The sequence below is a fragment of the Podarcis melisellensis genome (genome assembly GCF_964234715.1).
Source record: "Podarcis melisellensis genome assembly, chromosome: 6".
Lineage (NCBI taxonomy): Eukaryota > Metazoa > Chordata > Lepidosauria > Squamata > Lacertidae > Podarcis > Podarcis melisellensis.
The window spans coordinates 55,497,658-55,520,066 of record NC_138538.1 but is presented as its reverse complement, the minus strand read 5'-3'; the positions used below and the strand labels follow the sequence as shown (position 1 = coordinate 55,520,066).

At 37.9% G+C, this 22,409-nt stretch overlaps 1 protein-coding gene and 2 long non-coding RNA genes across 3 annotated transcripts in view; 2 read left to right on the top strand and 1 right to left on the bottom strand.

The window, feature by feature from the left end:
- The window catches only part of TUT4 (terminal uridylyl transferase 4), a 39,819-nt gene that overhangs the window by 1,220 nt on the left and 16,190 nt on the right, over positions 1–22,409 (top strand). The window contains exons 2-12 of the mRNA XM_081917443.1: positions 5,003–5,661; positions 7,019–7,182; positions 9,570–9,686; positions 10,320–10,497; positions 11,739–11,827; positions 12,378–12,429; positions 12,751–12,820; positions 13,293–13,419; positions 20,163–20,282; positions 20,530–20,751; positions 20,865–21,039. Coding sequence (XP_081773569.1) covers positions 5,112–5,661; positions 7,019–7,182; positions 9,570–9,686; positions 10,320–10,497; positions 11,739–11,827; positions 12,378–12,429; positions 12,751–12,820; positions 13,293–13,419; positions 20,163–20,282; positions 20,530–20,751; positions 20,865–21,039 — 1,864 coding nt within the window. The 5' untranslated portion in view covers positions 5,003–5,111. The remainder of the gene's footprint in view (positions 1–5,002; positions 5,662–7,018; positions 7,183–9,569; positions 9,687–10,319; positions 10,498–11,738; positions 11,828–12,377; positions 12,430–12,750; positions 12,821–13,292; positions 13,420–20,162; positions 20,283–20,529; positions 20,752–20,864; positions 21,040–22,409) is intronic.
- On the top strand, positions 8,344–9,117 carry LOC309373333. Its single transcript, XR_014169978.1, has 2 exons — positions 8,344–8,674; positions 8,843–9,117. It is a non-coding gene; the product is annotated as an uncharacterized lncRNA (long non-coding RNA).
- LOC309373332 lies at positions 9,736–22,401 on the bottom strand. Its single transcript, XR_014169977.1, has 3 exons — positions 21,640–22,401; positions 10,495–10,684; positions 9,736–9,771 (listed from the first exon to the last, which is right to left on the bottom strand). It is a non-coding gene; the product is annotated as an uncharacterized lncRNA (long non-coding RNA).

The window sequence follows — 22,409 nt, the reverse complement described above, 5'->3', positions numbered from 1 at the left end:
CATATATTAAAGTTACAGCTTTTGCTGTTGTTGCACATTTCAAAAGCACACTATGAGGAGCCATGATTGATATGCAGATTTGAGTACGTATTCAGTTCCATTGTAAAATGTGAAATTGGTCAGTTTCATAGTAGAGCGAAAATAGAACAAAAATACTTATTGGGCCTGTTGTTAAATGGTCCTGCTTCTCTTCTATGTAATCATCTTAAGTATTATGACATTGTAATAACCTTTTGAAAGTAAGATTTCACCACATGAAGGTTGAAATTTTTTTGATATTGCTTGGGTTCACTAGGACTGGCCTTTTTAGGTGCCAGTCCAATAAAGAGCTGAAAATTATGTCAAATACATTTATGCTAACATCAATTTTTAAAAGGGCACCTGATATTTTTATGGTGGTGTTCACATGTATCACTGGCATAGAATTATGGAAGATTCTTCATTATTGCAGTGTGAAAGAAGCATACTAGCTGATGATTTCTCAAAATTTGGGTTCATAGTAGAAGTTATCTTTTAGGTTTTAAAAGAATGATCTATTGTACACATCTTGGTAAACCATAGTTAATAATATTATGTTAGCAAGGAGATTTATTCTGCTTCACTCTTCTTTGTAGAGTCAGTGTGTTGATGATGATGATGGTGGTGATAATAATAATAATGATACAAATACCATGAGTTGGGGCAACAACCCAAACTCCTTGGCTTAGCATTTTGTCTGAATTGAGAATTATGGTTTGTTTTGTGTCAAATAAACCATGATTGATAAGTCAAGAACAAATCTTGGCTTTACATTGTGGTTTGTGTGGAGAAGAACTAACCACAATCCCATTTGGACATGATGGAAGCCAGGAATTAAGTTTTGTTACTCCTGTTCACATGAGGGAGAGTGAAGCAGAAACTATCTGCATTCCTGGTTTAACTGTGGTTTACTGTGACACTGTAAACATAACGAGAGTCTTTCTGACAGTAGGCGATTGCCATTTTGTAACAAATGTAGACTTTCTGTACATTAGTATTTATGCAAATTGGGTAAAACCCCAGTTTACAGCTGTGTGATACACTACCCTTATTTTGAGAAGCTGTTTGTGCAGTTTATGATGTGAGAGACTACAAGCAGCACATGTCTTGTATGGAGATTCTTGAATGCTGCCAATGAACCCTGAACAGGGTAATGTTTGTTAGGAAGTTAAAGTTCATTTTGCAGTAAGTTCACATGATTTAGTATTTCCAAATACTGAAAGAATCAAAATTGGCTGAGCTAGGCAAGAGTGTTAATGTCACATTTAATAGTTATTGTGACTATCAGCCACAGGGAATAAGATCAACAATGGCAAGGTTATCTGTCTCCTGTCACCAGATTCCACTCCAGTTTCTCCAGTGAGTGCAGAGTAAATCTAAAGAAAACTTTTCTGTCATTTTGCAGTATGTTTAGTAAAATAAATTACCAGTACATTACGTCAGTCCAGACGTTCTTTTGATGAAGCTGTCCAAATTACATAGAAAAGGAAAGTGATTTTAAAAGCAAAAGAGGCATGTGGGTGAAGGGTGCAGAACTCTTCCCTCACTCCACATCTTATCTCCCTGCATGCCATTTCTCCAGGCACTAGTTTCTGAGCAGAGGTCACATACCATGTCTAGAACTGTACTCAGTTATCCAAATGTGGCCACATCACAGATTTATACCGCCTTGTATTTAAACATTCACCTAGTAGGCAACCAAGAATTCCATACACATGAATGAGAGGGCTGGTGAAAGAGTGAAGGACTGCTTCCTCCCTCCTCTGTGCCCATGATAGAAATCAAACAGTCAGAGGAGGGAAGCCTGCTTCTCTGTGCTTATAATAGAAATGTAGTGGGCAACTACAGAAGGGAAGGTACTAGCACCTTTGTGGGCTTATCTACAAGGCTGGATTTACATGAGGACATTGCTATATAGCATTTACAAAAGAGAAGGCCATTTTATCATAAAAGCCATCAAATTGTTGTCTTTTCCAACAGCTGCTATGTTTACTGAGGAGCTTTTGGTAAAGTGTTTTGTCAAAAGCTTTTTGAAATCTTGGATGCAGTACCTACTGGATCACTGCATGTTTGTTGTGCTTTCAAAGAATTCAAAATCATTGGTAAGGCCAAACTTTCTGTTGTAGAAACCATGCTGATTCTTCCCCAGGAAGGCTTTTTCATCTGTATAACTGTACCTTTGCTTATGCTTTCTATCAATTAACCTGGTATGGAAGTTAGGTCTCTAATTCCTCCTGAATGCATTCAAAGAAAAAAAACAACCCTATTTTGAGTGACAAGCTGCACATTTTTCTTAGAGATCATGTGTTGTGTTTAAAGAAAGTCACATTTAAAGAAAAATATTTTTGGCAATTTGCTAAAAACTACTTGTGGGTTTTTTGGGGTTTTTTTGCTTACTACTGCCAATTTACATTCGTTTTGCCAGAATCTGTGGTACTATATGGAGGAATTTGGGCAAGAATTCTTCTTTTCAAAGGAAGTCTTCTTGCCCTGCATTGGTTTCTTCAGCTTAAATTGGATGTGTTTGGACAATCGAATTTTGTCTTACTAAACTAAGATAAAAATGAACTTTGTGCATCTACATTCAGTTGCTTTGCTCCTCACTTCACACAAGTGGAAACACAAGCTAGAATTTTGCTGTAGCTTCTTGTTATATTTGAAGTGGGAAATTACGATTAATGTTTTCGAAACAACCCTGGACGTGAAAACCAGCTTTAAACAATTACTTCATATTCTGGCTTGCTTGCAGGCCATTTCCTAGTCCAGACATAATTTCTCAGTTTGGAAGTTATGGTTAACTGTGGCTCTCTGGCTTATTTCCCCACTTGTGTGAAGGGAGGAGCAAAGCAGCTGCATACATGAAGCTTGTTCACCACTTAGCTTACAAAATAGATATTTGATTGTCCCAATGTGGCCATTTTCTCTGGGCTTCTATAATAATGGGTTTAAATAGCATTCAAATGTCCTGATACTCATTCTCTCCCCCCCTCCCCAGTTTCCTCCCAAGAAATGAAGTGCCACTGTACTGGATTGTAGCTGCAGTGCAGGGATAGTCCCCCTCACACACCTCATGCAATTTTTCTCACTTTAAAATAGCCACATCTGCCCAAAGCTTGGATCTGCCCTCTCAAGGCAAATACCTTTTAGGGATGGGTGAATTGAAACTAGGAAAAATAGCACTGAGAGAAAGGGTCCCCCCTTCCTGCCCCAAATTAGGTTTGTTAATAGGCAAACTCAGTTCATTAATCATATGCTTTTTTAATGAATTAATATTATTTAAATGGGGTGGTGGGTAGAACCTGTGGTCCCCCTGATGCTCCCAGCCAACATGGCCAGTGATCAGCGTTGATGGAAGTTGTAGTTGTATGGAGAGCTACAGGTTTCCCATCCCTACTTTTAGCTCTCGACAGGTCTAATATTTTAGTTCCTTATTTCGTATTAAATGTTATTAAGCTTTTTGTATGAGTTGTAGTTCAGTGGGTTTGGGTTTAAGTGGTTTTGCAATAATTCACATCTTGATATTACACCCAGTTGGTAGTGCTGGTGGAAGATAACTGAGATTATGAAACCTTAAAAACCAACAGGAAACGAAAGTGAAACTTATGTGCAATTGTCTGAGTCAAATCATAATATTAATAGAACCTCAAACATAGCAAGTTTCAGGTTTAAGCACCAGGTGGCTAATACCTTTCTCTCTATATAAAATTTTAAGTAGCTTAAGTTTGTATTCATGTTTTAAACACAATAAAGAAATCCCAACACTGCTGTGTGTTTCTGTTGTAGCAATGTAGTTGTCATTCCTTTCCTATCAAGGCAATATCAATGGTTAATGAACGTGGTTAGCCCGCCAATTGATCAATTTCCCCAGCTGATGTCAGCATTTATATAATAATAATAATTTGCTGCATGTTCTGAGCAGGTTGAGGTAGGTTAGGGTTACAAATATGAGTGAATTAACAAATAACTACGTAAATGAAGGATAGTTTTTATTCTGAAATCATTAATTGTTATTTCATTGCTAAAGCCAATGTTGTCCTTTTATTAACATTTGAGATAATTTTAAAAAGCAATATTTATAAGATATATTTTATTGCAACTTTCAAGTAGTCATTTTTGTGTTACATATCATTGTTTTGACACTGTTGCAATACAGTGTACTTTTCTCTCTCTCTCTGAAATTACAATGAAAAAACTGAAGTGAAAGCAAACTTATTTTGGAAGTTGTAGAGGTATAAGTAAAGCAGAGGCCTATGTACGAATGCTCTGAAATGTTTTTTTAATGTTTGTGAAAACATTACTAGTTGGCAACATTTCTACAAAACAATTGTAAGAGTTTGGAGCTCTAAAATGTGGCCAGTAAGGTAGAAGTCCCTCGGAAGCCTCAAGGAAGAGCATGCCTAGCATAATGTGCTGAAGGATATTTCTCCCCCTGCTGCTTTAGTGCTTGTGTTGCCCCAACAAAGGGCAAAGGAAAATCTCAAAATTAATGGGCAGAGCAAGCTTAGCACAGGGCCTGTGAGGTGCAGAGGCACTGCCACATCCAAAGCGTTGCTGGTTCACAAGCTGCAAGCTGGCATAGGAACAGAACCTTTGGAATATCTCCAGGGTTTTGGATTCAATATCACCTTGTTATGGGGCTCTCTACACTCTATGATTGTTGGGAGAGCAACTAGCGCTAGCTTACCATCCACTTGGTCAAAGCTAGCTGACCCTCTTCCCCTGCAGGTTGGTGTAGAGAATCTTCTCCATCCTAATCACCCCCAGCCAACAAAATGTGGAGGAGGCTTTGGATTGTGCTCTTATTAAACTAATAGAGGATATTTCCATCACACCATGTGAATGTTCCCTCCATTATTCTCCCCTCCCCCCGACATGCTTAGCTTTAGTCTCTCATTGCAAGCATTTTTAATATTAATTTAATTTAGGACTATGTTTAACAATGTAAGAGTTTCTTTTTGTTCTCATTCTCAATTTTTCTCATCAGACAATCAGCCAGATACCCTGCCTGAACAGAGGATTCTGCTCCACTCCAGTTGTTGCAAAATTATATTTCAAGTAGTCTCAAGTAATAGACGAAGCAGGTCTTCTCAATAATGGAAGAGGGCAAGAGCTCAAAAACTGGAAATCATGACACAAGAAAATCTGCCCGAATTGTCTGTGAAGAAAGCAAAGCTGTCAGAGTTACAACCAATCAAAATTATAAAACTAACAAAAATGACAAATCTATAAAAGAAGCTGGAAAAAGTTCTTCAGGTGGGAGCAGTTGCAAAAAGAATAAGCAGAATGATGTTTGTCCTGAGAAGTCAGGAGAAAATAAATCATGTAAGACAAATAGTTGTATTGCTGGATGTAAAGACATGGGGTCAAATATTCAAGATCAATGTAAAGCAAAAAGGTTACCAAATGTACCAGCAGAAGTAGATGATCCGAAACAGATAAGCGCTCAGCACATGGTTGAAAATCTTTCAAGCTCCCATATTTCAGAGAATGGTGCTAGCACAGAAAGCTTACCATCTGCCCAGAGAAGGAGTTCTGAATTGGAAAATCCACCTGGAGATGATATATCCAAAATTAATCAGCCTGGGGACTCAGTCAAAAGTGGTTTGGATCTGGGACCAATGGAACACAAATCTGAAGACTCCTGTGAGTGCTGGATTCAGTTTTTATTTTTAAAAATCCAACAGTCTGAAATGCATTTTGAATGGCTTTTGCTTTGTGCATGTTAGTTATATCTATACTATCAAGTGTGGTAGAAAAATGTGTTTTGTAATGTAAGCTTGCTCCACAACCTTTAAAAGTACAAAAATATTTTTTCTGTGTTTCAATGCAGAAATAATTATATCTCTGAAATAAAACATTCTCTTGCATTTTGCTCAGTCACTCTAAGTTGCTATGATAGTTTCTAAGCAGCTATTATGAACCTAGTTTTTAGCTAATATATAAGAATAGCTTGTGTCCCCCCCCCCATGTATGCCTACTCATACTCCAGGAAGAGGTGATAAAATGGAATGCAGCACATCAGATGGCAGGTGTAGGGTCACAATTTTCAACTCCTCTATATTAAAAGCAAACAAATAAAATACATATGCATGCATCTCCATTCAAATAGAAAATTGGCATACCAGGCGAAGGCCTAGTCAAATCTTGCTCCTAAGTCTTTAAAGAACAAATCAGGGGCATAATTCAAATGTAGTATCTCCCACATGCGGCCTAAAACATGGCAGTCCATTTTTCCACCCCATTCTGTTACATGTGTAGACCCAGTGTGGATCAAGTATGTCACTGCTGTCTCTGTGTGCTATAGCATTCATTTCTTTATTTGGTTTTTTGTTGTTCAAATTTTCAATCCCTCTTAATCCAATCAGGATACCTGGGCAGTTTACAAAATACTAATTAAAAGTAATAAAAGTAATTTTAAAATACTAATAGTAATAATAATAATAATAATGCTAATTAAAGCCAATAAAAACAAAGTAAAACAGTAAAACAACACACAAATTTGAAAAATAAGTACAGTACGCAGTATAAATACAGTAGCAGGTAATAAGTCCATGAAGACTTTGGGCAATCAATTTCCTCCAATCGCCCGGGTGAGCAGATGCTGTAGCACTGAACTATATGTCTTCCTTTGAAGTGATGTGTGAACCAGGCCTAAATATAACATGCAACATGCAATTGAAGGTAATAAAACATTGCATATTGGTTTATAATAATAATAATTTCATATACAGTAGTGCTTTCTGAATTGCTCTACTTGTTACGTTATCTCGGTAATTCTAATAGCTCAAGGGTATGATTCTTGTTAATGAGTCTGAGAACAATAAAAAAGATTTACTTTTTAAAATTCAGCTTTATTTCTATGCTTAGTTTCGCATAATTATCAAGGAGAGAGCATATTCACATTTTAGGATTTCCAATTTATTTAATTTTCCCTTAGCTTACATTTAAGGTAGTGTGGAGAAAACAAGTTAATAATCAACTTTGCTCCTCCTTTCATTAGGTAAAATAAAGAATTCAGATTCTGCTAAAGAAGCTAATTCAGAGGCGGATTATTTAGAAAATATTGCTGTAATTGATGAATCAACATTGACGGCCGAACAGCAGCTAGGCTTGAAACAAGCAGAAGAGCGACTGGAAAGAGATTATATTATTCGCTTGGAAAAAGTAAGCAAACTACAGTTTTCTTTTTTTGGTGATGATTTTTTTCCACTTACCATAGCATGTCACATAATTCAGAAGAAATTAATTAGTTACTTAATTTCTTTAATAACGGTGGAGTGTGAGATGGTTCTCTTTAAGGAGGTAGAAACAGTTTCTAGAAAAGATAGAGGCTCATCCTTTGCTTTTTTCCCCTTATAGCAGATGTTGATTGGCACTGTGTGTTCTCATAAGTGGGAACACAGATTATATGCTTTTCATTTCAGTTGGGGTCTAATCACATGACATTTTGGGTGCATAGTAACCTTGGGGGAAAGGCAGTTGATCCATGACAAGCTAACATTTGTGTGTTTGCCACCACTTGCCTAATTGATTTTGGGTCATGTCAGGAGACATTATTTCTGAGCAATTTTGGGTGATGTGTAAAAAGCTGAATTTTGTGCATGTTAGCCAGTGTGCATAACCATTCTGGCAAATGCTGTGGATCAATGCACAGGCTTTTTTCATGGCAAAGAGAATCTTTCTTTCTTTCTTTCTTTCTTTCTTTCTTTCTTTCTTTCTTTCTTTCTTTCTGACTGAAGGCCAGTAAAGTATCTGCTTTTTGTTGCCCCTTGCCTTCTCTGGGCCCCTTTTCCTTTTTTTTATAAAAAAAAAAAACTTACTTTTTCATGGGGCTTACTGTGCTTTTTTTCCTATTTGGCTGGAGAGGCTCAAAACAGTCTCCCACCTTCATATCCAGGGTAGGTCTCACTATTGCAGAGCTTTGGAAGTACCGTATTTTTCCCTCTATAACACGCAGATTTTTTCTTCTAAAAGGGAAGGGGAAATGTCTGTGCGTGTTATAGAGCGAATGTGTGGTCCCTGGAGCCGAAAAATCAGGCAAAAATCAAACCGCGCGTCGGAGAAGGGAAACCTGAAAAGAGGAAGCGGCTGCTTTCCTGCATTCTGCCTCAGGGTCTTACTGCCCACCCTCCTCTGTTTCCTTGCTGTGTTTGCTCAAATGGAACAAAGAGCAGGGAAAGCCCCTCCCCTCCAGGCAAGCAGAGGGGAAAGCAGAGTGCTGCTGAAAACATGCAGGAGGGAGAGAGAAAGAGAGCGTGCGAGCTGGCTGGCTTGGGTGGGTAGGTGAGGGAAAGCTTTTGCCTTCCTTTCCTCCCTGCCGTTATACCCCTCTCCTGCATTCTTAGCCAGCTGCTTCTCTGCACACCCCTCTCGTGCTCCTTGTCCGTTCTGTGTTTTTCCTTCCCTCCCCACTTAAAATGTGGTTAAAAAGCATGGATCCACATGGATCCTCAGGATCTTTGCATTGGGTCACCCCAAATTCACCAACAGATCACATAGCATGTCCATGGCTACAGCCTGCCCCCCCCAAATCACGCACCCACTGTTGCCTGGGGCTGCAGTGGTGCAAAAATGTGGTTAAAAAGCATGGATCCACATGGATCCTCAGGATCTTTGCATTGGGTCAGCCCAAATTCACCATCAGATCACATAGCATGTCCATGGCTACAGCCTGCCCCCCAAAAATCACACACCCACTGTTGCCTGGGGCTGCAATGGTGCAAAAACGTGGTTACAAAACATGGATCCACAGGGATCCTCAGGATCTTTGCATTCGGTCACCCCAAATTCACCATCAGAGCACATAGCATGGCCATGGCTACAGCCTGCCCCCCCCAAAATCACACACCCACTGTTGCCTGGGGCTGCAATGGTGCAAAAACGTGGTTACAAAGCATGGATCCACAGGGATTCTCAGGATTTTTGCATTGGGTCACCCCAAATTCACCATCAGATCACATGTCTGTGGCCACAGCATGAAGCACAAAAATGATACATCCACTGTTTCATTCAGAATGTTTTTTCCCTTGTTTTCCTCCTCTAAAAACGATGTGCGTGTTATGGTCAGGTGCGTGTTATAGAGCGAAAAATACGGTACTTTTCTGTTGAACTCCTCATGATCCTAAGTCCTTTTACTTGCCTTTCCATATACGTCTCTGAGCCTTAGTGCTCTGAATCTTTCTTTTGCCAGTTCTTCAAACTCTGCCAAGAATTTTTTTTCTCTTCAGAATGAGCAAAATTGAGTGCAGGTACTGCATCTTTTGTTAGGATTTAGCTGATTCTAGGTTTCTGGTATTTTAGGATTTATAGCATTAAACAAGAAGAGCTGTGTTAGTGGCGTCATGGAAATATGAAAAATATAAGTCTAAACTATTTAGAAATGTGTGAATAAATTCTTCATAGTGTGTGAACAGCACAGCCAGTGTGAACAGCAAGGACAATCCCCATCTACTATTCTCATTGCTTAGTGGCATTTTATTATCGTCACAATGGAAAATAAAACAGACATAATTAATTGGCTGCTGAATTTTAAATGTGTGGTTTTTCCACAGCGCTCTCCAGAGTACTCTAATTGCCAGTACCTATGCAAGCTCTGCTTAGTTCACATTGAAAATATCCAGGGAGCTCACAAACATATTAAAGAAAAACGTCATAAAAAGAATATCATGGTAAGTTTTAGATCAAGGCTTGGAATTTTTTTACCAGAATTATATTTACTTTAATTGCTTCATATAACTTCTAAGAATTATTGGCCTGAAACCAAAGTAAATAGTTAAAGCACTGTAATCATAAGACTATATTGTAGATGGTGGAAAAAAAGTATTTTCCTATTGTCTATTATTGTGCAGATAATTCTGTCTCTAGCTCCCTCTGCCTGCCCCCATCTGTTGCACTTAAGGTATCTTGTTAAACAAATAAAAAATGTTAAGCACATAAAATATTAATTTACATGAACTGCTTCAGTGCATCACTGCTGCTCCTCCTCATCTCGAGACAAAAGGAAAAATAGAGCTGAATGTCATCAGCACATTTATAATATCCAAATACTAACAACATGGGTGACAACACTGAACCTTGCAGCATCTCTATAAGATAATTCATGATGAGCACTGGAGCAAAAGTTGTGCAACCCTATGTTATGGTGTTTCTCAGATATCTTTAATGACCTGTTGACATTATATCATGGACAGTTTTTGCTATAGGCTGGAATTAACAAGATTTAAAGAAGCAAATGAAAATGGGTTGAACCTGAAAATTCTTCCAGTGGTAACACTATCCTTTACCACTCATAATATTTTCAGGAAAAGCAAGAAGAAAACGAACTCCGTGCTCTCCCTCCCCCTTCCCCTGCACAAGTAACTGCCTTGAGTTTTACGCTGATGGAGGCAGCAAAGGAACAAGGCATATCGGATAATGATTTCAAAATCCGCCAGGAAATTGTATGGGATATGGAAAAGATAATTCAGCAACACTTACCAGGTACCTAATGTAGATTCTTAGTTTTCTTTAAGGAGATTGTTTGCTTGTTCGCTTAGAATACATTTTGGGTCTACAATCAGCTTGACTTCCATGTATTCAATTGTACATTAAAATACCAGTTTTGGAAAGTTGTAGTACAGGATGGTATTGGTGGTTTCTGACATTCTTGTATCTTTACTTTCTCTTCCTTTATGGAATATTAAAAGGTTTGTTGAAGATTATTATTTTAATTGAGGTTTTCATGTAAAAATTTTCAGGCAGATGAAGCCCAACCTGATTTTCCACAGTTTCTCAGATGTGCATAAATGCTTTGCTTCTGAGTCTATAAAATGAATAATTTTTCTTTTATGGTTATAAAGTACTTTATGGTTAGAAAAGCAGAAATGTAAGTATCTTTTTCATATTAGGAAAAAAAAGCATTGATTCACCAGGCATTGCAGATCTTCTAGTTAGAGACAAAACCAGAACATATAGTTGAATTGATGAGAGCAAAATACCCTCAACATTTGGATGGGAAAGCTTCACATTTTCAGTAATGAAGCTGTCTGTATCTAATACCAGTGTCTGGTAATTGCATTTTATATTGTTTATTCTTTCCATACCAGTGCAGTTAAATGTAACACAGAGATGTAGTAGACTGACAGATAAAAAGCTGTCAAGTGTACAGTGTTGTACCTTATAATGTGGTATGAATATACATTTGTCTATGTTACACATGAAGGGTTCCTGTAGCATCTACCTTCAATTAAATAGGTAGGTGTGCATTCATCATACATAAAAGTGTTGCACATGTTGCTAAGCAGCATGGAGTTCATGCTTATACACCCTAGTAGTAAATACATTTTTTTCTTAGAAGTAATCCCATGATTACACAACAATTCAATGCTGAGAGCATTTGACTTTATCGGGGGGGGGGGTGTGTGTGTGTAAAATAAAGCCTGTATCTGTGTCTGTTGTGTGTCTGGACTGGAAGAGACCTGTAATGGCACATGAGTCAATGCTGTGTCAGTTTGCACTTGTGGGATTAATTTGAGCAAACTATTTAATTTTTGCTTTTCTAATCATAAAACGCCTTATAACCAGAATTAAAATTGTATTCTTTATACAGTCAGTTGCAGTAGGACTTATTTCTTGTATGTTTGCTTTCAGATTGCATCCGTAGTATTTTGAAAATGGTTCAAAATTTTGACATGGTTATGAATGCTACATGATTGCTTATGGAACCCTTTCTTTATTTTCAGAATGCTCATTGAGGATGTATGGATCCTGTCTAACTAGATTTGCTTTTAAAACTAGTGATATTAATATTGATATAAAATTTCCCTCCACGGTAAGTTGAAGAAATGTCTGTGACATTATTGAGCTAGAAATGTTTTATGTCTATGGTCTCAAAGATTTTTCTCACTAGTATAGCTTTCTGTGATGTTCTTGACCTGGAATTAGTAAGTGAGCACTCTCAGAAAGTTCCATGATAACTTCCATTCTTTCTCACTTATGAGAAATCTTTTCCTCACCAGTTTATTTATGAGTTGATAAAGGAGTGAGAGAGAATTCCCAAGGATAGGCCCTGTCCCAACTGGACACAGTTGATGGCACACCCATATGCATGCTTAAACTTGGAGTAACTGGTACAGTGGCATAGCTGTAGCACAATTAGGGATCTCTTCATTGTACATAACTGTTGATTAGATTCAGGTTCCAGAAGCGAGCACATCTGGCTCTCTGGGCACTGTTGGTACATGTTAAGACCCTGTACTGTGCTTGTTATGCAGGTAAGCAGAGGTCTGGATCATACTTGTGACTATTAATAATACAATTGCCTTCCTTCTTTTGATAGAATTAAAATGAGGGTAAAATAACCTTCTTCCTCATTATTTTAGATGAGTCATCCAGATGTTCTGATACAAGTGCTTGATATTTTGAAAAACAGCGGTAAGAGCTCTCCCCCCCTTTCCCCCTCACTTACTTCATATTCTGATTTATTTAAGATGTTTATATGCTGCTTAAGTTTCTGCATTGCTAAACAGTGTCCATAAAAACAATAATAGAGAATAGAGGAAAATAGAGAATAGAGAACAATAATAGAGAATATTTTATACAATAAAAATTTATTGTAATTAATTCTGGGTATCTAACAGAGGACACAGTAACCTTCTAATTGCTTATATTACCCAGATAGATTTGAATCAATTTGAGAGAACTATGGAAGATTCTTTTATTTCCTGATATGCTCTTCTGTTTTTCCTCTTACAGCTTCTTACTCTGATGTGGAATCAGATTTCCATGCCAAAGTTCCTGTTGTTTTTTGTAAAGATGTTAAGAGGTTTGTGTACTTTTGTTTTACGTGTTCAAGTTAAAAGGATTATTGATGAGACACCATCTTACCTTTGGCATTTTACAATCGATTACAAAGGATAGAATGTAGTTCTTTACTTTGAAGCTAGCTCCAGAACTGCTTCCTCCATTTTCCAGGTGTAGGAGCTTTTAACAAATAGCACAGAAGCAACAAAGAGCGCAGTTCACTCAAAATTTTAAGCACTTTCAAAGTCCTGTTGATTTCAGTGGTACTTTTGAGCATTCCCCCACCCTTCTATTGAAACTGTTGAGACTTAAAATGCATAATGTTTTGGCTGGATAAATAGATTTCAGTATCTGGGGTAAGCAATCAGCATGAGGAGAGAAACCAATGCAAGACTAAACATATATGCTGAGAACTGCATGTTTTTCTTTTTGATCACTCACCGAGGGACAGTGGTTTAACTTGCAACTTTTCTTAAAATTTGTTTCAATCTCAGTGGTTTAACTTGCAAAGTAAGTGCTGGAAATGATGTGGCCTGCCTTACAACTGATCTGCTAGCTGCGCTTGGCAAACTGGAACCAGTTCTCGTTCCTTTGGTGTTGGCTTTTCGTTACTGGGCTAGAGTAAGTTTTAAATGAAAATATTTATTCCTTGCATGTGTATTTAATATGTAAATGCAATAACCTTTTACAATGCTGATAGGAACCTGTACAGATTAGATTAGATTAATTCTAAAATGATATCTCTTTTTCTGAATCTGAAATAGTACAGTATTTGGATAAAATGCAAAAGGCTGAGCACAGAGCCTCCATGTACACTTAGAGGCTTCTGGATGTGCCTTGGGGCTTCTCAGGCATCCCCTTCTCACTGAAGCTCCTTGTACTCTCTAAAAGATGCACTGGAATATCAGAGGACCTTTTAGCAGCCTCTGGAAGTGGAGCTCTGGAAATGTTTGTTGTACATTCTACAAAGAGGAATATTTGAATTTTTTTTCTCTATCCAAATTGTGTTACATCTTTTTTTGTACAGGCAGTGACTATTTTGCATGTGTCTGATTGACGCACAACTGCCAACGCACGGGCCGTTTTGGACCCAGATGAGGGAGGAACTGGGGTGGGCTTATGTGTGCTCTGTCAACATGCACAGGGACAAAGGCACCAAACCCCTGTGCAAAATGGTCACCACCTGTATCTGAAGTAGTCAATTGAGGACTTCCGGTCGGCGCCAGCGTTAATGGCGGTCCTTGCTTCGAGCTCCGAAGCAGGACTGCTCCGTGAGTTCGGGTCTGACCCGCTACGGCGAGCGGGGGACCCCTAAAATCACAGGCGCTGAAGCCTGTGAACAAGGAGATTCGGTGGGCACCTTTGCGCCCCCCGGTATCGCGAAAGAGCCTTTTTAAAGGCTCCGGAGCGGCATCGGGTGTGAGCGCGGTGCTGAGGATCGCAACCCAGCTCACGGAGCGAAGCCGCGTCGCCATTGACGGAGAGCGCCGATTCCTTCCTGAAACTACCGATTGGAAACAACACCCGTGAGTAAGAACAATAAATAAAGGGAACGGGACTTTAAAATTTGAGAAGATTTGGCTGAAAACGGGAGAGGCAAAAAATAAGGAAGTCTGCCCCCCGGAGCTACATGATTGACTGAGCAACGAAAAGAGCAAGCTGTGTTTAAAGGGGACGTTTTTATGCTTTTTAAATTGGTTAAACTTGACATCGGAAGAGGACCTCCCCCCCCAACGAGCAGGAGAGGGGGGGAAGAAATTTGACTTAATTTTATCTGCTCAAGAAGGGAGACTTGAATGGGAAACCTTCCACTGCCGATACTCTGGCCAGGCTGCCGGGGAAGTGAGCGCCTGAAGTGAGCTGTCAAACTTGATTTGAGGATACAAAGTAAGATCTGTCTGACATAAAATAACGGGACTTTAGCGGACAAAAACTGTAACTTTTTAAACTGCAAAAAGTAGGGTTTGTATTTGGACTTTCGCTTTTGGAACTTTGCATGGCTATTTCTCTCCCTGTTTCTTTGTTACCGCATTGGATACAATGTACTCCCTCTAGAGGCTTAAAAGAGAGACTGTTGCATTGAGACATAAACAGTGGGATTTTCCAGCTGCAACTGTTCCTGTGGGAACGACCTTGAGATATGAGCGGCCCACTGGATGAAATATCAACAAGATCCAAGGCAAAACAGGCTCAGGCTCAAAAGAAAAGAGGCTCCTTGACAGGAGCAACAGCAACACAGGAAAGAACAACAACGGTATCAATGGATTCCATGACACAGGCTCTACTCAAGATAAATGAATCTCTAGAATCGCTTACTAGGCAATCTACAGAGAATTCCAAGAAACTGACGGAATTGACAACAAGATTGGATTTGAACACGACAATTATATCGACAAATACAGATTCTATAAATCGATTAATTCAGGAAAGTGCAGAGACGAGGAAAATAGCCGAAAACGCGAGGACCACGGCCGAGGAAACCAAAGGGAAATTTGTCCCTATTGCAAGGAAGGTACATGAGCATGATGAAGCCCTGGCCCTTATGGAACTTGAGAGGAAAGGCAAGAACTTGAAATTGAGGCTGGTACCTGAGGAGGAGGAGGACAAGCTTGGGGAATTTCTTACAGATAAGTTTCAAGAATTTTGGAGTGAAGAGTTGGGAGAAGAGGAAGAGGAATTTACAATAACTACAGCCTTCCGGATTGGAAGAAAGCAAGGCAAGAAGCCAAGGGATTGTTTAATAACTTTTAGATCCAAGGAAGAGAGAGATAAAATATTGAACCTACATTTCCAGAGGGCATTGGTTATCAAAAATTCCCAAATACAGATCTTCAAAGATATTCCCAGATACTTTTTGGAGGTGAGAACACAATTTAAAGACCTAGTCGAAATATTAAAACAAAACAACATTCAATTCAGGTGGGAATTCCCACAAGGACTGTCCTTTAACTTCAAAGGGAAGAAAATTAAAATAAAAACAATTCAAGATAAAGAACACTTTTTGGAGAGAAACCTTGAGGACTTTCAGAAAGGAACTGTAGAGGGGGGAACACTGGACATTACCAACCTATCGTTTGGATTGAACCAAGCACCGACGGACGAGGAACAAGAACTTGGAGCAGTGGGTGGGAAAAGTACCCAATAATAAAAATGTCTCTGCAACTTCTGAGTTGGAACTGTAATGGTCTAAACCATCCCCGAAAAAGAGATCAAGTTTTTCATATATTAAAGAAAGAACAATTAGATATAATTTGCTTGCAAGAAACCCATATCGCCAGGATACACAGGAAACTTCTGATAAATAAGAGATTAGGACTGGAATTTGTTTCCTCGGACAAAGTTAAGAAAAGAGGGGTGGTGATTTATGCCAAGGAAAAATGGGAACCAAAAATGATCTTTAAAGACGATGAAGGAAGATACCTGGCAGTAGAAATTCAAATTCAAGGAGAAAAGATCTTAATTGTTGGAGTTTATGCACCCAATGAGGGGAAGGCAGAGTTCTTCAAGAAGTTGCATGAGACTTTAATGGACTTTATGGATCTTAAAATTATAATGATGGGAGATTTTAACGGAGTTGTCTCCACAAACATGGACAAGGCACAAAGAGAAGTAATATCCAAGGATGGGAGACTACCAAAGACCTTTTTCGAACTCACTGACACCATGGACTTGATCGACATCTGGAGAACTAGGAACCCTCTGGAAAGAGAGGGAACCTTCTTCTCGGAAGCAAAAATGACCTGGACCAGAATTGATCAAATTTGGATTTCTAGCAGTCTGGCACCAAGAGTGAAAAAAACAGAAATCTGCACAAAAACCTGCTCCGACCATAATGCAGTCAAGATGGAAATGAAATTAACAACGGCTGGAACCTTCAGATGGAGAATGAATGACACCCTATTTAGAGATGAAGAAATCTATCATAAGGCCCAAAAAATATTGAAGGATTACTTTGAGATAAATTTGAGAACTGAGGTTGAAAAAAGAATAGTATGGGACGCAAGTAAGGCCGTGATGCGTGGATTCCTAATTCAGCAAAATTCTATAAAAAGGAAGAAACAAAATGAAAAGAAGGAAAAGATTTTGAACCAGATAAAGGAAGGAGAAAAGAAACTGAGATCTAAGCCGAAGTCTCATGAGATTTTAAGAGAAATAAAGTACCATCAGACCCAATATATGGAATTGATGAATCAGGAAATAGAATGGAAGATAAAGCAAATGAGACAAAGGACATTTGAATCGGCAGATAAATGTGGGAAACTGCTGTCATGGCAACTGAAAAAGAGGCAAAAGTTAAATACGGTGACATCCCTGGAAATAGATGGGAAAATTATCAACAAACCAAATGAAATAAGCAACTGTTTTCAAAGTTTCTTCAAAAAACTTTATGCACAAGGGCCTACAAATGAACAAGAAATAGAAGAATTCGTCAAAAAATATGGACTATCAAAGATTTCAGAACAAAATAAAAGGATTTTGAATGAAAAAATCACAGAACAAGAAATAGAGGGCGCCATCCAGAATACGAAATTGGGGAAATCACCAGGACCAGATGGTTTGACTGCAAAATACTACAAAGATCTTAAAGAATGGCTAATACAGCCATTGAAGGAAGTATGTAACCAGATATTAGAGGGGAAAAAGGCTCCTGAATCGTGGAAAGACGCATTTATCTCACTTATACCGAAGACAGAAACTGAGAAACATCAAGTTAAAAACTACCGCCCTATATCACTCTTGAATGTGGATTATAAAATTTTTGCAGATGTCTTAGCAAAAAGATTTAAGAGAGTTTTGATGGAGGAGATTCATAAGAACCAAACAGGCTTTCTCCCAGGGAGACATATGTCAGAAAATGTGAGGAACATTATAGATTTTTTAGAGATGCTAGAGGTGGACATTAATAGGAAGGCAGTTCTGATCTTTGTGGACGCGGAGAAGGCCTTTGACAACATTTCTTGGAAATTTATGAAAAAGAATCTCCATGGGATGGGGGTAGGCCAAGGGTTTGAAAACGGTATAGGTGCAATATATTCTGAACAAAGAGCGAAATTAATTGTGAACAATGTGGTAATGGATGAGATACCAATAGAGAAAGGTACACGACAGGGATGCCCTATATCCCCTTTACTGTTTATATCGGTCCTGGAGGTTTTATTAAACATGATTAGGAAGGACCAGCTGGTAAAAGGAATACAGGTCGGATCCAAACAATACAAGTTAAGGGCATTTGCAGATGACTTAGTGCTAACTTTGCAACAGCCAGAAGCTAGTACAAAAAGAGTTTTAGAATTAATGGAGATATTCGGCCAGGTCGCAGGATTTAAATTGAACAAACAGAAAACAAAGGTGCTGGAAAAAAATCTAACAAAAGAGGAGAAAGATAGGTTTCAAAGTGAAACTGGGTTGGAAATAGAAAAAAAGGTTAAGTACCTGGGGGTAAATCTGATGTCAAAAAATGTGAACCTATTTAAAGACAACTATGAAAAATGTTGGACAGAAGTTAAGATAATGTTTGGAATAGATATAAGGATTTATTGGAAAGTAAAACTCCTAGGTGGTTGTCACCAATGGAAGCGAAAGCAGTGAAAAAAATTAATATGGACTCTAATTGGCCTAAGTACTGTGAAATTTTAGAATATGATGGTGAAAGACTGAAGCTACAAAGTTTTGAGAAGCTAAAGCATAAAGTTCGAGACTGGTTACACTACCGTCAGATAAATGAGATGTTTAAGCAGGACAGGAAACTTGGTTTTCAGAAGGAGAGGTCAAAGTTAGAAACAGAATTGCTAGAATCCAATACTAAAAACTTATCTAAAATGTATAATTTGCTGCTGAAATGGAATACACAGGATGAAACAGTGAAATCAGCTATGATTAAATGGGCACAGGACATTGGTCATGACATTATGTTTGACGACTGGGAACAGTTATGGACCACCGGTGTTAAATTTACGGCATGTAATGCCCTGAAAGAGAATATAATGAAAATGATCTATAGGTGGTACATGACCCCAGTCAAACTTGCAAAGATTTACCATCTGCCCAATAATAAATGTTGGAAATGTAATGAGGCTGAAGGTACCTTCTACCATCTTTGGTGGACCTGCCCAAAGATTAAGGCCTACTGGGAAATGATCTATAATGAAATTAAGAAAGTCCTTAAGTGGACATTTGTAAAGAAACCGGAGGCTTTTCTCTTGGGCATGGTCGGCCAATTGGTATCAAAGAAGGATAAGACATTCTTCATGTATGCAACCACGGCAGCAAGAATCCTGTTGGCAAAGTATTGGAAGATGAAAGAATTACCTACTCTGGAAGAATGGCAATCGAAGGTGATGGAATATATGGGACTGGCAGAGATGACCGGCAGAATCCGTGACCAGAGGAAAGAGACAGTGGAAGAGGACTGGAGGAAATTTAAAACATATCTAAAAAATTACTGTAAAATTGTGGACTGATAAGATGTTAAGGGGTAGGAAATAAAGAACTACAGCTGTAAATTTTAAACTTTAAGGAAATTCAAAAGGGGTTTAACTAAAGACTGATTGATGAGTTGCTCGAAAAATGGTAAAACAAGGATGTGGCGAAGGGAAGGCATGGGGAAGTCGATTTTTGTTGTTTGTTTTTGATGTTTGTGTTTGTTTTGTATTGTTATTAATATGTGTAAAAACTAATAAAAATATTTAAAAAAAAAAATGAAGTAGTCAATTGAATTCTACAGATAGGGAAACAATATACTGAGAGGGAAATTAGCATCTCAAAGGTGAAAAGATGAGCTAAGTCTTGAATTGAGGGAAGATGCAGTTGATGAAAGAATGAAGTAGTGCAGTTCATAGCTTGAGTAAGCATAGAAAAGAATGGGTAATATCAAAGTTACCCTCATACTCAAGGTAGACTCTGATTAAAACTTGTGAATATCTGGATTTAATGTGTGTCTTCCATGTAACCCATGTTTATGTAAATGGGAAACTCTGGATGTTGTCCAGGTCAACTGATCAAGTGAATGTGTATTAGAAGTATTAATAATATTTAAAATGACCACTGTTTAATTTTTTGTACTTTTCCACATTGGTTTATAGATAACAGACATTTGTTTGTTTGTTTTACTACAGTACATTTGTATCCTGCCTTTCTTCCATATTGGAATTTAAGGTAGATTACATAGGGTTCTAAAGGCTGAGCACAGACCTGCTTAGCATCAGTAAGGTTGTTGTTTTATATGCCTTCAGACCTGGTTATGTAGGCCTTTATTCTATGACTGGAAAAAATGCTGGCTAAATTCAAAATTTGCAAGATCTACTATGTGTTGCTGGAAATATATACAAAGCACCAAACGAAACCTTTCTTCTCCCTTTTTGTAGCTGTGCCATATTGACTGCCAGGCAGAAGGCGGGATACCCTCATATTCTTTTGCCTTAATGGTGATATTTTTCCTTCAACAAAGAGAACCACGTATACTACCATCATATTTAGGCAACTGGGTAAGTTGGGGTTTTTTTTTAAATGCAAGTGAAGTGTCTGGATTCAAATAAATTTGTGATTAGTTCTGTGGACCCAAATAAGGAAGTCACAACTTCTAAAATAGCTTTTGTATCTCCATTGGCAATTTATATCTAAACATAATTTATAGCATAAAATAAATGCTTATATATTTGAATGTCTTATATGTATAGCACTTGCTCTTGTTCTTTGAAAAGGCTTCTGTTTTATTTATTTTGCATTGTTTAGATTGAAGGTTTTGATTCTAAGAAGGCTGATGATTACCAGCTGAAGGGCATAGAAGATGAAAAATTGGTAGTATGGGAATACAAACCATCAAACAATGGAGCAGGGAAAAATTTGAATGGTGTAGAAGGCAAAGCTAAAGGTGAACAGCACAGAGGTGGTAACAAGAGTGCAGCATCCTTAGAAACAGACACCCAAACTAATCCAAAGGAGAAGAATGGCAAGGTAAGCAAGTCTGTTTAAATGGAAATTATTCTTTTCTTTCTTGACTCTTTTCTTGATAAAATTTAATGACCAAAGAACCAGAAATTTAAGCTTCCATTTTCTGCTTCTTTCAGTCTCCTTTAGCATTGGAAACACCACACCAGATATCTCTGGGACAACTGTGGTTAGAATTGTTGAAGTTCTATACACTGGAATTTGCTTTGGAAGAATATGTTATCAGCATACGGGTACAAGAACTTTTAACCAGAGAGAACAAAACCTGGCCTAAAAGGCGAATAGCCATTGAAGGTGGGGCACTGCATTTTGTAAAGAGACTTTGGGAACTCTTGCCTTACTTATCTAACTTTTTGTAGATAAAACACTGTCTTATACTACATTAGCTACAAATGTGGAAAATACAGCTTTTCTTTGTATAACTGTCATATACTTGACTTTGTTGACTGGCACTCATCTGCCCATAATAATTTGGAAAGGTTAGTTTAAAAAGTTTACTTTGAATTTGTATTCAAATATATCTGTAGTTAAATATATTGTATTTCTAGAGGAGAAATGGACTCAAGTTGCTGGTCTTGAACTATAAGCAATAATTCTATTGGGGCGGGAAACGTGCCATTCCCTTTTATTCATTTTTTTATGCCAGAATATTGTGGCTGGAGATAAATCCCTAATGAGTGATAGCCTTGTTATTCCTGTATTTTTTTTATATTAGGCAAGCTAAGCCAAACCATAGGTAAAAGTGAGTGAGCATGCAGGTATTCAGAGGGAAAAATCACAGCTGGTTTGCACCAAAATTGGTCCTGCTGCTGCTATGTTATGCTATGGTTTGGCTTTAGCATTATAGATGAACCACCAGCTGTAGACAAAGTTGATTCTTGGCTTACCATTTACCTGGGAAGACAAACGGTACGCCTGAGTTTGGATGTTACATTAAGTGAAACCATAGCTTAGCTCTGGGTAGCACAGCAGTAGCAGGATCTGGGGAGGAGCAAAGTAGCTCTGTTTTTTCTTCTAAGTATCTTAACACTCGCTTGTTCATGTGTAGCCATTCTTTGACTCAGTGTTACGTATGAACCAAACCACAATACTCAACACTGTAAGAAAAATGGTAATATTCAAATGAAGTTATTCTGCATAAAATCTGTGGATAACAGTATAATATTTACATAATTTCAGATCAGGGTTGTGACCTGATTAATGACATCACATGATTTTTTTCAGATTTATTATATTTATTATGTTTTATATTTATTAAGTTTGAAGGGTTTGCATTGCAACCATGGGGTAAAAGGCAAGATAGAAATACTGCAAATAAATAAAAATGAGAAAAAGTTAATATGAAGGAGAAAGCTAAAAAGGGGGTACTTTCTTTGTTTTAAGATGATTCAGGCATATGTCCAACAGGAATAATTCTGAGAAACATACATGCTTGCATATGGAATGCCATTTTTTAATATGGCAGTTCCCATCTGCAGTTTTTTAAATTGCTTTCAAAAAATTTTTATAAAAAAGGTGTCAGCTGATTAACCAGGTACACCTTTTTAGTAAAATGAAAATGTTTTCAATAATTACGCTTTAAGTGATTAATAAAGTAAAATGTTGCAGCCCTATTTAAAATATGGTATGTTGAAGGTCCTATTGAACAACAGCAGCAAATGTAT